Source organism: Micrasema longulum, unplaced genomic scaffold, assembly GCF_059751315.1.
Source record: "Micrasema longulum isolate JH-2025_06_02 unplaced genomic scaffold, ASM5975131v1 h1tg002493l, whole genome shotgun sequence".
NCBI classification, from domain to species: domain Eukaryota; kingdom Metazoa; phylum Arthropoda; class Insecta; order Trichoptera; family Brachycentridae; genus Micrasema; species Micrasema longulum.
The window spans coordinates 95,832-113,614 of NW_028279635.1; the positions used below are offsets into that span (position 1 = coordinate 95,832).

Here is a 17,783-nt window from a genome sequence, read left to right on the forward strand (position 1 = left end):
TAGGTATAGGTAGGTAGTCTGCTTTGTGTAATTTTGCAGTGGATGAATTTAATATGTACGTACAAATTATTCTTCCCATGTTAAAAGGGTCGCTCTGTACGAGCTGGTATAGAATGGCCGATGGAGGGGCGGCAATAGCTCGGGTTTCTCTAATCGGACTCGGCTTCTCGCTCTACTAATAACCTGATGAACCGATATACTCTACCACCATTAAAAAAGGAAACATAACTTTATTTTTTTTGTTTTATGCTGAAGAGCAAATTTGTTGTAGTTATGTGCACTGATGTAGATATAAGGAATTGAAAGCAGTTAATGGAAATTCTAAAAATGCACCCTACGTGTTGTGTAATCAATATGAATAGACATTATTACGTTTAGATATATAAAGATCCATTGAGAATTTAATACTTGTGTAATTTGAAAGGGAAGTTTAAGCCTTTGCACGGCTATTATTAGTAAACGATCAAACATCACATAGATCGGCCAATGTGAGCTCTGTAAGTGCCTGAACTTCCATCGGTCTGAATGCAATATTTTGAGTTGACCTACCTACTTTACCAATCTGTGTCGGAATTGTATTCTTTGTCAATAAACACATAAAATGCGGGGCTTAAAAATAAAGGGAAATATTTTTATTTGCAAAATACATCCATCAAATGACAGGTCATAACCCCTATAAATGCCAAGATTTCCGCAATCCCTACTGGAAATTCTTAATCCAGTCTACAGACGTGTGGACTGTGGATACATTATCAATTATGAAATGATTTGTGATAAAGGTGCGAGGTAATTTAGTTTTTGGAGTAAATAATAAATTAATGAGGTTTTATCACAAGTTTGCATAAAATATTTAAAAACATTTATTTCCGTAAAAAGTTTTAATTGCGGTTGAATTTTCAATACTATTGGTAAATATTTTTGTACAAATCAATAATGTATATTAATTTATCGATTGTGGTACGAAAAAGTATTTTCCTCGATAATTCAAGGATATTTTTCCAACAACGTAATATCCGGTCACCCTCCCCTGACGCCATATCCGTTGCGTCACGACATTAGCGGCGCACGCGCAGACGTCGTATGTTCTCCAGTGAGCCACTCAATCGGTTGTCGGCGGTAGCGTTTTCTGTGTGCGATTAGTGTATTCAATTTAGTGAATAGCAAAATGATTTATAAAGAATTGTAAGTAATCGCTTTACGCCGACTTTGAATTCGTATCTAGTCCGAGTAAACTTTGCAGTTTTCTGTTATAAAATGTCAAAAATCAATGCACGAGCTTTCGCCGAGGCCAGCCTTATCTTGTACTGCACTACTTTATCGTTACGAAATATTGTCCGCAAAGCCTTTTCATGCAGCGGATCAATATTCCAATATCGATAAACCTCAAAATTTCTTAATTATCCGCCAATATACTTACCAGAGTATCAAAGTGACACTGACAGATCGTCGGGTCAAGGCTGTGCAATTCCATGACATGTCGTCAATTATTTCACTCCGTTATTATTTCCAATCTCAGTTTCTCGCGTGTTATCCCTCATTATTATTACTCAACATGTTCATTAACTTATCCGATGAACGTTTTATTTCAGCCGATTGCCGTTGCCGCTGACAGTCGAGGAGGTAAGTTTCGTTCTATCCACATCCACACTCGCCACTTCGCCTGCCTTCATTAGTCACCAATTCATTACCCGATTATCTGATTACCTCACCTCGACGGTGCGAGAGATTCACGCTTACTTGCTGTGGCTTTTAACTCATATCCCGGCGATGATAATCCGTAATATTTTCCTATTGACTTTAAATTGAGTTTTTTATTCTTTTGGCTTCTTAAATTCCGGCTTGTATCTTTGAAAAAAATGGGAGACAAACATTTGATAACATCTATTCTATTGTTAAAAAGAAAGCGTCGGATCCTAACGGATAACTCGGTGAATGAAGAGAGAAATAATAATTAGCCTTCTCTTGTGTTCTTTTAGAGGAAATTTACCGAGTAATTCTTCCAATTCGCCCCTTTTTTAATTGGTTCAAATTCAACATTTTCTCCGTTAGACGGGGTTTCGGTATAAAAACAATTAACCCGATTCCATCTCCCTTTTTAAGTAATTGAATTTTTCTCCAAACAATTCATTCATTTGTTCACAGTAAGTACTTCATTTTGCATTTTTTGAGACAAAAGTCCCAACTCTCTGTACTATTTTTAATTGAGTATTTTTTCATGCACTCATATTATATTTGCCTCCGAATGTGTTGATGAAATCAAAAATATGTACTACTACCGTCGTGCTATTTTCCCTGGGAGTAGGCAGAGACGATGGATGTCACACACTTCTATCCTGACATACATTCCTAGCTTCTTCCACATTCATACATCTTGTTGTGCATGCCCTTCGGTTGTCTCTGCTGTTGATATGACCAGACCAGAGATTTTGGTTTATCTAATCATGCCACGTCTCCCTTGGTCGTCCTCGTCCTATATTACCATTCATTCTCGCCATATATATATGTTTTACCATTATTTCATCATCCATTACCTCTTCATGACCAAATTATCTCAGCGATCTTTTCTCAATCTTATCGATTGTACCTGTCTCAGATTTGCAGTCTCGCTTAATTTCGTAATTTGTAACCCTGTCATGCATTGATTTCCCACACATTAGTCTGGGAAACCGAATTTTGACCGCGTTCACTCTGCTTTCATCCTTCTCCTGCCGATTCCACTTTTCACTTCCGTACATGAGTGTCGGGACTGAAACCCCACTGTGCACTGCCAGTCTAGCTTCGATTTAAATAATATATATATATATATATATATATATATTATATATCTACATGTTATATATCTAACCTGATTTAATAGAATAAATATTTGTTAGCAGTTCTGTCTATATTATATTATAAAAAGGTTGATATTTGTTGAAGTTTTACATGTTAACAGTCATGTCCCGAAACTGGTGAGCACACTAATTTCATTATTTCTAAGTAATATAATTTTCCTATTCTATCGATACTACTCTTAAATCAATGTGATCACATAAAAAAATAATTACATGGGACTTGCGTCAAATTTTTTGTCCGGTGAAAATTCTCATCATTAGAACTTGTACTTTGTATTTCATTTTATGACACCAAACAAAAAATGCTACTATGCGGTTTTTTAGTTATAAGGAAATTTTAACATAAAATGTCTTGAAGGCGTAATAATTTATCATAATTACATCTTGCTGGCACTATTAAGTCATATTTTGTAAATAAAGAGAGATTTTAAAATATATTTCCATCATCGAAATTTGAATTCCCGTATTTTATTATATATCAGTCCTTCACAAAAGAAGTGCTTAAGCAACTGCTTTTAAATGGGAAAAGAAAATGAATAGCGGTTGGCGTGTTCACCTACGATGCTCGATGTCCCGGGTTCGATTCCTGGGTTGTTCCTGGACTGGCGCTTGAACTGAAAGACTTCATGTAACAGTCGATCGAGATGCGGTGCATTTAGTTTAACAATTCGATGCCCTATGTGCTTTTGGGTGTGGATAGGAGATACGATGTGATGATGATTAAATGGGTTGATTTTATCAATGATTTTATTTATTTATACTTTTACATTGTTTGTATTCTTTTTTTTTATACAGAATGATGTTCCCTCACTGGGGTGTCCCGTGCCGAGGGAAACATTTTACAAAATGTGAAAAATGCCTAAGATTAGCTATTTAACAAAGTTAACATAAAACAACAATAAAAAAAACTCAATTAATCCAATAAACCTAATTATCATTAACATAATAAACAATAAAAAGCTAAAATAATTATAAAAAAACATAACCAATTTATATAGACCAATAGAACAAACTTCATAAACAGTACACACATTTTACCTTTTTGGCTTGATCCACTCATCGATCTGTGCGCAACCCACCTCCACTATCCATTTCTTAATAACAATTTTATATTGTGAGAACTTACTAATTGTCCTTATGGATAATGGAAGTAGATTGTACACACACCGAGTAGTAGGCCAATCCTCTTTTACCGAAGGTTGTATTTATTTTTTTGCAGCATCAGAGTGGAGTATCTAGTAACTCTTGTATTTGTAACGGAAGGTAGAGAATAATGTTTACGTGCGTATAGTAACAAATCTTTAACATAAAGTTGTTTTATAGATTTTACATAAAATTTTTTCAAATATACCGAGAGAGCTAGTTCTGATTGGGACTCTTAAGATAATTTTTATTGAAGCTTTTTGTGCAATTATTATATCATCACTGATGAGATCAAACGAGATAAAAAGTCTAGAGTATAATAATTTATTCCATTGATTTAAAAAATAAATAAATACAATTTATTATATGCTTTCGAGACATGTATTCCTAAGCGATCTAAATTAGATACTTAACTATGTACTTGCTAAGGAAATCAATTGTTTTAACAGCAGTTCGCTGTGTATGTTCAAACATTATTTACGAATAAACAATGAATCATTTATGTAATACCTCCTTTTATACTTATTTTTTTTAAGTAAATCTTCAAGTATTATTTTACAAACGTCAAACAGCGGAGGATTAAATCTTGCAAAATTTTGACAAATGCACAAATTTCTATGCTTACTCTTTTTGGAGATTTTACCCACCGTTTAATGTATGCAAAAATTGTTGCGCATCCCGGGTTTTCAACAAACTAGACAACTTACAGCACTAGTTCATCAGTCGTAATATACAGATATGTGCATATATTTAGAATCCCCTTTTAAAATAATGATTTTTTATGCATTTTTGGACAATTTTTCCAATATAACTGTTTTACAATATAACTGATTTCAACATATTTTGCATTTCAATAAATGCAATCGGTGCCGAGATAGTTGATAGTTGAATAATTGATTGATTGTGTTTGATTGAAATAATTGTCTGTCTACGTGTCCCGTGTGTTGTGTACTATCTAAATACCGTGTATATTATGTATGTTCGCAGTACCAAGTGGGGCAGCTGTGGGCGGTGGCCGAGGCTTCTAAAAACGAGACGGGAGGAGGAGAGGGGATCGAAGTTTTAAAGAATGAACCTTTTAAAGATTATCCCCTTCTCGGTGAGCTTTCTGCATTTACTTATTATTCCAAACATTCCTCTAAATCTTATAAAACTCTGGATATTGCCACCGAATTATCAAATTTGTTATCTTTGATGAAGATTAATAGTTGTGTTCTGATAAAATTGGAATATTTTAGAATAAATACGTAATCGACGTCAGATAAAAGTCTATCATTCTTTAACGCTGCAAAAATTTGTTTTATTTCATTCGATTTTATACCTATATCAAATTACATTTAGATATTTCATATTCATGTTACTAATTTATGGAACAATATTACGGATCGACATGCACAGATGTGTGTGTATGTATATAATTGTCCACCTACACATAACAACAGTAATGTTTGCGCAATTGTTTTCTCCCAAATTGCAATCGTGTTCATGGCTGAAGCGAAATATAAAGCAAATGAATGTTTCGTGTTCACTTTTTAAACCAATATAAACTAAAGGTGAATTTTTGTAAACATCGCCAGTCACTGGACATTACGGTGATATGTATGATGGCGACTATTTACACCGCTTTATCTGCTAAATTAATACTTATTAATAGTTGGTGAATATTACTACTGCAAACTTTTCATTGTCTACCGATTTTGAGATGTTATGTCACTTCGTCGGGACTTTTACCTCATTCATATAAATACTAAAAAAATCGTTGTGGAAGAGATCTTATAATGTAAGAAATCAAACACTGATTTGAGTCTACTGAAAACTTTATTTTATTTTTACAAATATAAAAACATAAATTTTGTGACAATTGTTTCGCCTTGTTAGGGCATTTTCAAACGAATGTGAAGATTAGATGGATTGAATCTTCTTATATAGTTATATAATTCAAGGTACTTAAGTAATAAATAAAAATAATCTTATGAACTATAGCATGTACATCAATCATAATTGCGGGGAAAACCAATAGTTGAGGGCAAGGCTAAGTGTTTAATAGGTAATGGGGAATTTAGGTATTTATATTTGAATTTCGAAAAAATTTACCACAAAGTATTTATTGACGTACATGAATGTATTGTAAAATGAATGATTAATGAAGCTTTATAGTTTTATGTCTCTAGATAATATTGTGGAAAATATATCAATAATATTGTAATAGGTTCGTGTTTTTTATAATTTTAATACACAATTAAAATATTATAAAAAAATTATATAAACATAAATGTATTTTTATACAATATTTATATTTTAAGAATTTCTAAAAATTTAAATGCAATTGTAAAATGATTCATCTATTAATAACGCATCATGCAAGCAATCATTTTACAAGGCGAAATGAAAAATGCCCTAACAAGGCGAAACAATTGTCACGAAATTTTTGTTTTTATATTTGTAAAAATAAAATAATGTTTTCAGTAAACTAAAATCAGTGTTTGATTTATTATATTATAAGTTTAAATATGGAGTTCTACAAAATAAACACCAAATCAATCAATAAATAGAAGAGATCAGTTGACGGTATTTTTTTGCATATGGAGTGGAACAGAATGTTGATTAACTTTGTTTTTTAACTAATAATAATTAAGAACTTAATGTAAAAATAAAGTTTACTCAGGAAATTGAAAAAGATATCAATGAAACTTTTTAGACTTAACGATTAATGTTAATCAAATATTGTTCTATGCTTGTCCCTAAATGAGTTTTACATTATATAATAGAAAATAATGCCTATGTTTTCTAAATAAATAAAAATAAAATAGAATTTGATAATCCGTCATTGATGATTCACCCAACCATCCAATATTTCATGCCACCTTTCAGACAATGTCACTTCAATGGAGGCACATAAAAATCATTGATACTGTTAAAAATAAATTATTCATCGTATCCATCTATTAAGTACAAACGGCGTCGTAGCTAGAGGCTTGCTAGGCAGGCGACTGCCGGGGGCAACCCACAGCCTTCTTTTCTCTTTCTTTTCGCCCTAGGCACTCGTGACCCTAGCTGCGACGCTGAATACGACAGACATATTTTGATATCTTACATACTAATAATAAAGGATTAAAATCAAATAACTTGGAGGTATTTAATGTTAATAAGCCTTTTAAAATTAATATACCCGTAATAAAATTGAAATACAGCCCTCTTTTCGACTTTCGATCGAACCAATCTGATGCTTTTCAATGTTTATAACTAAAAAGTCAGTAAGTGGTTGACCTAATATTTACAATAAATTAGTAGAAATTTTTAACCTCAAAATAATGCTTGAAATATAAAAAATAATAATAGTAAATGAATACATAACTAATTAATTTATATATTTATGTTGAATCTCCATTTTGTTTTTGTTCATTTTCTATATTATTCAATAAATAAATAAAATAATTTTGTCTAATTATGTTGTGCTTTATTTACTGTGTATTTTTTTAGCATTGTTATTCAAGTATGTGATTTTTTCTAAAGCACTCTTTATATTTAGTCAATACACAAAACATACATATTTTGTATGAATATATTGCGCGTGTTGCAGGAGGAAAGTTCTCGGCCGGACAGTACACGTACAAGATCTACCACCTGGCGTCTAAAGTGCCGGCCTTCATCAGACTGCTGGCCCCCAAGGGTTCGCTGGAGATCCACGAGGAAGCCTGGAACGCGTACCCCTACTGCCGCACGGTGCTCACCAATCCCGGCTACATGAAGGAGAACTTCATCATCTCCATCGAATCACTCCACCTGGAGGACGAAGGAGATTCCGAAAATGTAAAATCTTAACCATAATTAGCTAATACCAGAAAATTTTCGCAGGTTTCATGTGTCTTTTGTGATACTTCTTAACCGTTTAAATCCCAGACAGATTCAACCGATTTTTGGAAAGAAAAATACTGTCAATATGTCAATAGGGATAAATTTTGTTAGAGGATATCACGCAGAATCATAAGTGGAATGGTCTTTCTTTTCATTTTAGGCAGTGTGTTAAATTACCAGTAAAACATATTCTAGATATTTACTGCAAACATTCACATTATACTGTATCATGCGCGAGATATTTCACTCGTGGCACCTAAAGGGATGCATAGATTGGCAACGTTCAAAGTGATATATTTTAACAGTGATAAAATTCTATTTAGAAAATAAATATTTATTTGTGTATGTTTCTTGCAAAAAGGAGTAGATTTCGACAATGAAATAAGTACATCCTTATTTAAGTTTTTTTAACTTAAAATATGAACTTAAAATCATACTTATATTCTTTATCTTAATCTAGAAATATTAATTTACTAATTTCAAGTGATAGGAGTTGATAATACCAAATACATCAATTGAGTATTTATTTTTTATTATGCCAAGATAAGAATGAATGAAAAATAGTATTTCTTACAATATCTTATTCTACTGTAAGTGAATATAGGAAAATTCTCTATTTACCCATTGTACTATGTAACTCAAGAAGAACTTGCATCATAATTATATTGTCATTTAAAAAAATTAAGTTTTTTGATACTTATAATGTTTTATAAATAATATGAAATTGTTATGTCTAATAATTATTATTAAATTCCTAAATATATATATCATAATATATTATGTAGAAATAGTACCCAATGTCAATATTCACTTCAGTAATATTTGTTTCTGTATTTTTTTTTCTGAATTGTTTGCGTATGACTGATATATCGTAGGTTTCTGGTACAAGTTAACTACATTTTACTAGTTGCGAGAATTGCACTTTTAAAGTTGATAGCTCATTCCAAATCATATATTTAAATAAAACTGCAAGTTGAAAATTAGATTTTTTTTTGTATCTATAAAATATGAAATATTTTTATTTACTTTTCAAACAAAGATTATTTTATGCCATTTCTGAAGAAATTTCATTTTTCGAAAATTTGTAGTTACCAACTTGTGCGAGAAACCCGATAATATATTATGCAAATTGAGAAGAAAAAACTTCCACTAAAGATCCTTGACCCTAGAACTGGCGAAACTTCTCCTTAGATATCACAATTTATATAAAATTATGTCAAGAAATGCTTCTAATAGTGAGTACATTACCATTTTGATTTTCCCACATAATTTTCCCTTAATTTTTATGGCAGAATGCAATTCAGTTTTTATTTTTGAGGGGTTTATTGTGCAATTTTACGGTAAAAAACTGGGTTGACAAATCTATATATATAGTAAAGGGGTATGTAACAGACGCGGCGGATCACTGCTTCGTCCGTAGCAATCGCGCCCGTCACAAGAACTGTATTTCTATAGGTGCTGGTGTCAAACGCAGAGTGGCCGGGCGTAGGCGGGCCTCGGCCGACGAACGATAAGCTCCGGGGGAGGTATCGTCGCCTAGAGATCCCTTGCGGGGTCGCTAGCGAGTAGCGCTGGCGGCCGCAATCCTGAGTCAGGCAACCGGGTTGTAAGGCCGGTATCTCTCCGTCGGTGGGAACGGCGGGGTGTGTTCCGGGGAAGTATCCAAGGGTCCAAATTATCCGGGGTCCAAAATCCAATCCAAAGAGTATCCGAGTTCCAAGTCCAGGGGGGTAGCGGTGTTCGAATCCAGGTGGCGATGAGGTCCGGTTTGAAGCGAGGTAGGGAGGTGAAGTGGAGAGTAGAAAGCCTTAGTAGTGTGGTGAGATGACTGACTTTATTTTTCCCCGGCGGGGCTATATATACAACATTTTGCCGTGCGGCGGTGGGCTAGGCCAATAGCGGGCGGTGCTAGGTTGACCAATCACGCGGCGAGAGAGATAGCGAGCACATTTGCCGGCTCTATCGGTCTCTCTCGCGCCACGTATAAGGTCCCCACCCTCCCGCTACCGGCCGCAGTTCCCCGCCGACCGCGCGGCGATCAACACTTATACAGAACAACATAAAAACACATTATGGGCATACAAATATTTTCATGAATTCTAATCTATATGTGGGCTTCAGTATGGCGATCACCACCCCCGAAAGTGACAAATACTAGTCTTTATTGAGGAGGTGGTAGATCGCTTACACATACTGAAGCCTCCTATGCTACATTAAAACCCCAGGAAGGGCCGCCAAGTTGGTGCATGTACTTTTACGTCGGCAACACTCCCCCCTGCCGAGGAGGCATCTCTGCGCCGACGTCGTCCTTGATTTGCAACACGGCGAGCTTGACGGCGGGTCGTGTGTAGGTTCCGGTGGCTGTCTGGACCCGGGCGCTCCTGACTTGTCCATCCTTCCCTGGTGTGACTGCTATGACGCGTCCCCGCGGCCATTCATTCCGCGGGAGGGCGGCGTCCGTTATTATGACCAGGTCATCGACCATGATCGGTGTGGCGGCCTGTTGCCACTTCCGTCGCTGTGCCAACGTCGGGAGATATTCCCTCATCCATCTTTTCCAAAATGCGTCGGCTAGTTTCTGCGCCACCCGCCATTGTTTTCTGAGGCACAGTTCGGGCGGCGCGTCTCTGTAATCGGCCAGATGCGGCTGGGCCCCGCTCGACCCGATGAGAAAGTGCATCGGAGTCAGCGGAGCGTCGTCTCGGCTATCAAGCGAGACGTGGGTTAGGGGCCGAGTGTTTACTGTGTACTCGGCCTCCGCTATCGCTGTCATTAGCGTTTCCTCTCGGGGGGCTTGTTCCTTTAGAATCACCATAAGCGCCCCCTTTATCGACCGGACGAGCCGTTCCCAGGCTCCCCCCATGTGTGGCGCCGATGGCGGGTTGAACACCCATTTGATCCCTCTCCTTGTCGCCTCGTTCTGTAGTTCGGGATCGTGGGCTAGTTCCTTCATGGCGGCCGCCATCTCTTTGTCTGCGCCTCTGAAGTTCGTCCCGTTGTCCGAGTAGAGCGTTGTCGGATGTCCTCTGCGGGCCGCCATCCTTCTGAGGGCCTGCACCGTCGAGTCAGTACTCAACGACGGTGTAATTTCAATATGCACGGCCCTCGTAACCATGCACGTAAACAGGGCCCCGTATCGTTTCTCCCGGCGTCTTCCGATAGTTACGTATACGGGCCCGAACATGTCCACCCCACAGTGGGTAAAAGGCCTTACGTGATGATCGAGTCGGCCGGCAGGCAGCTGTCCCATGAGCGGAGGCTGCGGGCGGGCCTTCTGTATTCGACAGTAGCGGCACTCGTATATAATTTTCCTTATATTTGTCCGTAATCGTGTTATAAAGAACTGTTGTCTGAGTTCGCTGAGTGTCCGCTCTGTACTTGCGTGTTGCCGCGACTCGTGATAATGCCTTATCAATAGACGCGTATAGGCGTGCGCTCCGTCCAGTATGACGGGCGCCTTTAGTTGCTCGCTCACCGCGGGGGCTTCCATAATTCGCGTCCCCATTCTGAGGACGCTATCTTTATCGAGGTAGGGAGTGAGGCCCAGCAGGCGGCTGTTCCGCGGGAGGCACTCCCCCCGTCTAATTGCGGCTATCTCGGCGTGGTAACTGTCTGTCTGGCTTATGAGTATCCACGCCCTCTCTGATGCCTTGAGTTCCGGGGCGATGAGTGTCGCGCTTCCTGTATTCTTTTTCCTGCAGCGGTTTATGAAGCGCAACACCCACGCTGTAGTCCTGATCAGTCTCCGCCAGGAGGAAAATCTTCTTTCGTCCGGGAGGGCTGTCATCACGATGGCACTGTTCGCACACTTTATTTCACTGCTTGTATCCGGGGTCGCCGTTATTACCTTGAGCGGCGGCCATTGACTTTTATTTTTCTTTATGAAACTCGGCCCACTGAACCACATGCCGGCCGGGGAGATGTCTGGTATCTCGCCGTCCCGCGTCCCGAGATCAGCGGGGTTCTTCTTTCCTGGTACCCACCGCCACTCTTGAGCGTTCGTTAGCTCATCTATTTCCCCTAGGCGGTGGGCTACAAATGGCGTGAAGATGCGCGAATCACTCTGGACCCAGCACAGCACCGTAGTAGAATCTGTCCAGTAGTAGGTATCGCGTATATTACTTCCGCATTCTTTCTTGATTGTGGCCGCCAGTCGTGCGGCCATGAGCGCGGCTTGTAATTCCAGGCGTGGAATTGATAGCGCTCGTAGCGGGCTAACTCGGCACTTGCTAGCCATGAACGTCGCATTCCTTCCGGCGGCGTTCTCCTCCACGATGTAGGCTACGGCGCAGCTCGCTTGCTCCGAGGCATCGGAAAATACGTGCAGCTCTACTGGCTGGCCATTGGCGCTCGATACGCGCCGCGGTATAGCGCACTCGGTATTGCGTAATATGTCCACCCAAGTGCGCCATTTCTCTGCGTGTTCTTCATTCACTTGTTCGTCCCACTCTATGTGGGAGCGCCACACATCTTGTAGCAGTATTCGCGGGCGTATTGTCAAACACCCTACGAAACCGAGTGGATCGAAAATGCTCATAACTTCACTTAGCATCTGCCGTTTTGTAGGCCTCTCTGTTGGAACCTCCCGTGACACTTTAAATTTAAATTGAAACTCGTCTGTCACCGGGTCCCATTTGATGCCGAGGACCCTCTCTGTCACGGAGGTTCCGCTAATTATTTCGCGTGCGCTTTTCCCTCTCAGACTTGAAGGAATCGCTTCCATTACGGAGGGATCATTACTCGCCCAATTCGCGAGGATGAATCCGCCCCGCCGTAGTAGTTCGCTGACATCGTGGCGCAGTTGTATCGCCTCTGTTGCACTGTCTACGGCATCCATATAGTCGTCCATGTAGAATTTATTTCGCACAGCATCCCTGGCGGCGGCCATCTCTTGCCCGTGATCTTCTGCGACTTGATTTCTCACGTACTGTGCGCTGCTCGGTGAACACGCCGCGCCGAACGTCATCGACGTCATAATCATTTCCCGAATTTCTTCTTCGGGACTATCGCGCCAGAGGAACAGCTGCGCCCTCTGGTCTTCTTTTCTTATTTTAATTTGGAGAAACATCTCCCTTATATCTGCTGCCAGCGCGATCTTTCCCTCGCGAAATCGCATTATATTTCCCATAAGCGATGAGAGAAGGTCCGGGCCGTTGGCCAACATGTCGTTCAATGACTTCCCGTTGCAGCGGCTGGCGGCGTCAAATACTATCCGTATTTTATCCGGTTTATTCACGTTCGTCACTGCGAAATGCGGCAAAAACCAAAGCCCACTCGCAGTGTCTTGTCTTTCAGCCAGCGTCAGTTCCCGGGCATACCCCTTGTCTAGATATTCTTTAATCTTTAACTTGTAAGCCGCGGCGAATTCACTGTTTTTACTGAACTTTTTCTCTATGCTTAAAAATCGATTCAGCGCTGTACGGCGATTATCCGGTAAACATATTCGATTGTCTTTCCACAGTAGCCCTGTCTCGTACTGTCCTTGCGGTAGGAAACGTGTCGTGGCTCTCATGGTTTCTGTGGCTCGCGCCTCCTGACGCGATATCTTGGCTGTCGAACTTATACCTAACGCGTCGACGGCGTAATTTTGTTTAACTAGATTTTCTAGTCTCTGTTCTGTACTAAGCGCCATTAGTATGCTGGCGTTAGTCTGGCGTGTCCGCCCACCGTGTATCACCTTTCCTAAGGCTGTCACTGAGGCGATGTATTCCCCGCATCTCCGTGCCTCTCTCGTCACTATGAGAGAGGCGTTATCTTGGCCGATGAGTAACTGCGGGCACACTTGTCGCATCCTGCCTTCCCCTTCAATCACGGGCTGTAGCGGCAGACTCAGCTTCTGTATTGTGTTTGCGCGGAGAGTGAATAAATCTTCCGTAACTCCGCGCACTTTAATTGTGACTTTTCTTGATGCACTATCTGTTACGCACATTCCGCCGGCACCGTGGATTTTTAATCCTCGAGTCTCTCCCGGCGCGCCGATGTCGTTTGCTATTTTTGCGTCAATCAATGTCACGGTTGATCCCTCATCTAGTAACGCGTACGCGTTCACTCGTCCTCGCGGACCACTTAACATGACGGGAATCACTTTTAGGAGGACCGGTTCCTCCCGAGCGTAGGTGCTCGTCACTATATTATTCGTCCGCGAACTGTGGCCGTAATCGTAGTTTCTTTCATTTGAACTCGCGGCGCGGGTTTCGTTCGCGGTCGGTCTGTTTCCCCCGGCGCCCGCCGCTGCAGGCGTGTTGCGGCGGGCATTATTATCTGGCGCTCGTATATCGGCGCTAGACCGAGCTTCACTGATATCGGCACTATTTCTGTCGTGTAATGTCTTGTGATGTGTTCGGCGACATCCATCGAGGCCGCACTTTTTTACATTTCTACACTTTATCGCCCGATGAGTGTTCGATAAACACGAAAAACACAAATTCTTTCGCTTCACTATGTCCCATCTTTCCGGAATACTACACTCTATGTATTCCTGGCACGTTTGTAGTAAATGTCCTCGTCCGCACAAAACACATGACGCTACACTTTTCCCGTTTCCCTCTGTTGAAATCACTGTATGCACTTGTTCTCGCTTCTGTGGCTTCTCGCGTTGTTTTCCGCTGTACACTTGCGGCTCTATTCCGCCGCCTATCATCGAAGATTCCGTTAAATCTTCCAAGAAGAGCGCGAAATCCTTCGCGGAGGGCCTCACCCGGTTTCCTCTTCTGCTGTACCACCAGAGAGACTTCATGCACAGCGGTAACTTGCTCACTAGTTCACTTAGTAGTTGTGGCGTAGACATGTAATCGCCACCGAAGCCTTCTAAGGTCGCTATCGCGTTCCGAACTGCGCTAGACAGATCTACTAATGCTTGCGTAGATCCGTCGTTCTGTATGCAGCGGAGCCTTCTCACTTTTTCCAACAAGGAAGACGCTACAATGTCCGGCTGGCCGTAGTGTAGCTCCAACGTCTTCATTATCACCCTCACTTGGCTTGGATCCACTAGTAATGACGACACAGATTCTCTTGCCCGTCCTTTTAACGCACGCTGTAGACGCAGGAGGTTTTCTGGATCCGAAAGGCAGCACATCTCCGTCGACTGAGTGTACTGCGATTTGAAAGTAGCCCATTCCTGCGGCTCTCCGGCGAAGGCGGGTAGGTCCTTGGCAGTAGATTGGCGCGCTATCATGGCGCCGACTCTGCTAACGTCCTCTGGGGCTGAAGTCGGGCTTCTTCCTTGCGAAGCCTCTAGTAGAATCGCCATTTTTGACAGCACCGTCATGATGCCGTCCATATCCGTAGTACGCGGCGCGGGCTCGGGATTCGTCTCCAAGGGCACGCGTCGGTCTTGATCGTGTAGTGAAGCACGGAGCGTTCGAACCTGCGTCCTCAGCCGCTGGACTGTATCTTCGGATGTGTCCGACTCGGCTGAGTCCTGATCTGTAGCAGGGTCTTCTCTCGGTTCCGTGCCTCCTCGACCCGAGCGGAGTGAAGGGGTTCTCGAAGTCATCTCTAGGCGCTCTGCGATGAATATCCGGTTCTTCTCGAAGGACCAACTTGTAACAGACGCGGCGGATCACTGCTTCGTCCGTAGCAATCGCGCCCGTCACAAGAACTGTATTTCTATAGGTGCTGGTGTCAAACGCAGAGTGGCCGGGCGTAGGCGGGCCTCGGCCGACGAACGATAAGCTCCGGGGGAGGTATCGTCGCCTAGAGATCCCTTGCGGGGTCGCTAGCGAGTAGCGCTGGCGGCCGCAATCCTGAGTCAGGCAACCGGGTTGTAAGGCCGGTATCTCTCCGTCGGTGGGAACGGCGGGGTGTGTTCCGGGGAAGTATCCAAGGGTCCAAATTATCCGGGGTCCAAAATCCAATCCAAAGAGTATCCGAGTTCCAAGTCCAGGGGGGTAGCGGTGTTCGAATCCAGGTGGCGATGAGGTCCGGTTTGAAGCGAGGTAGGGAGGTGAAGTGGAGAGTAGAAAGCCTTAGTAGTGTGGTGAGATGACTGACTTTATTTTTCCCCGGCGGGGCTATATATACAACATTTTGCCGTGCGGCGGTGGGCTAGGCCAATAGCGGGCGGTGCTAGGTTGACCAATCACGCGGCGAGAGAGATAGCGAGCACATTTGCCGGCTCTATCGGTCTCTCTCGCGCCACGTATAAGGTCCCCACCCTCCCGCTACCGGCCGCAGTTCCCCGCCGACCGCGCGGCGATCAACACTTATACAGAACAACATAAAAACACATTATGGGCATACAAATATTTTCATGAATTCTAATCTATATGTGGGCTTCAGTATGGCGATCACCACCCCCGAAAGTGACAAATACTAGTCTTTATTGAGGAGGTGGTAGATCGCTTACACATACTGAAGCCTCCTATGCTACATTAAAACCCCAGGAAGGGCCGCCAAGTTGGTGCATGTACTTTTACGTCGGCAACAGGGTATGTATATACCCACATACGACATTGCGGATAGACTGATATTATACTTCTGTCATATCCCGCTTCGGTCAGCACATTAAGTACAAATAATTGTGCTATATTCTCTCAACACACCAGACTATGTTAACTACGTATAAAGGAATAAGTTTGTATTTTGGCAGGTCCACGAGCTGTCTCCCGAGAAGCTCAAGTCACGCGAGGTGGTGTACATCGACATCGCCAACGACCCCGTCTCCAGCAGCGACTACAAGCCGGAGCTGGACCCCACCAAGTTCCACTCGCACAAGACTGGGCGCGGGCCCTTCACGGGCCCCAACTGGGTCCGCGGACACAAGCCCGCCATGACCTGCTACAAGCTCGTCACCGTGGAGTTCAAGTGGTTCGGCCTGCAGAACAAGGTGGAGAGCTTCATCCTCAAGTCGGAGAGGCGGCTGTTCACCACATTCCACAGGCAGGTGGTGTGCTGGCTCGACAAGTGGCACGGCCTGACCATGGCCGACATCCGCGCCATCGAGGACAAGACCAAGGAGGACCTGGACAAGCTGCGGCGGCAGGGAGAGGTTCGCGGCATGCGTGCGGATAACGAGTAGCTCTCCGCTCCGGCCAGCCGGTGATAGTCTACTTCGTAGCCGGCTCTCTCACTTCGGGAAGAGTTCTATTATTGTATTTATAAGTGTATAAAATGGTGCGAGAAGTCGCTGCAGATGGTAAACGGCGTTTGAGAATGGACTGTTTTTTGTGATTTCTTACAAAATATATTTTTATCGCGTCCTCGAGTATTATTACAGATGCTGATGAAATATTTATTCGTTCGGAGACATAAGATGTTTTGAATATTTTTGTAAAACATTAGTCGTGTTTGTATCGGTTGTAACCCTCGGTTACTTGTAATATACCTCGGTAGTCATTGTGTTATTGGAACGGTTAGTCGGGAACTCCCGGAACCGAGGCTCGGAAGCTGGAACTACGGCCCCCACATTCCAGATTCCTTCTACCGACCTTCTCGGATAGTCTAATAAACCAATTCCTAGTGACAATTATTGTTAGGCTTCCATTTACCGTAGCTAGAGTCGTCGTCATTGTTCGTACGAATATAAGCCTTCGGTGAACAGATAATGATTGGAAGAAAACACATCGTAGTTCTGGGACTGTAGGCAGACTGGGGCCGTGTGGCAGTATTAGGTTTCCTCGCACTCGTACAAGATATGCATATTATGTAATGTTAGGTCGGGTTATGGCTCTGTATGGACGCACAGTAACTCGGGAAGCACGGTAGAAAATTCCAGTTCATTCGAGTCTAGTTGAAACTGCGCTGTGAATAAACTTATTTAATCTCATCTAATTTTCCAGATATAGCTCCGCAAATGGTTATGTTCGTCGGTGAAGTGTATTGTATATATCTTTATTTTCTAAAAAACTACTTCAGCATTCACCTACTTAATGTTAACTTGAATAAATTTTTTTGGTTGTATAATTTTTGTATATTTTCATTTTATTTCCTTTTATCTTTATGTTCAGAAAG

General features: G+C 41.8%; 1 protein-coding gene across 1 annotated transcript; it reads left to right on the forward strand.

Annotated features, from left to right (window-relative positions):
* The first annotated feature begins 1,089 nt into the window (after positions 1-1,089).
* LOC148272086 (phosphatidylinositol transfer protein alpha isoform-like) lies at positions 1,090-17,735 on the forward strand. Its single transcript, XM_088240553.1, has 5 exons — positions 1,090-1,182; positions 1,590-1,620; positions 4,965-5,076; positions 7,558-7,787; positions 16,423-17,735. Exons 1-5 carry the CDS (start codon positions 1,166-1,168, stop codon positions 16,849-16,851), a joined length of 819 nt encoding a protein of 272 aa, XP_088096679.1. The 5' UTR covers positions 1,090-1,165; the 3' UTR covers positions 16,852-17,735.
* Positions 17,736-17,783: the final 48 nt, after the last annotated feature.

Bases quoted from the DNA above. Each gene is read 5' to 3' on its own strand.
- LOC148272086 (XM_088240553.1), top strand. The intron at 1,621-4,964 runs GTAAGTTTCGTT...GTATGTTCGCAG, and splicing joins TGCCGCTGACAGTCGAGGAG to TACCAAGTGGGGCAGCTGTG. The intron at 7,788-16,422 runs GTAAAATCTTAA...GTATTTTGGCAG, and splicing joins ACGAAGGAGATTCCGAAAAT to GTCCACGAGCTGTCTCCCGA.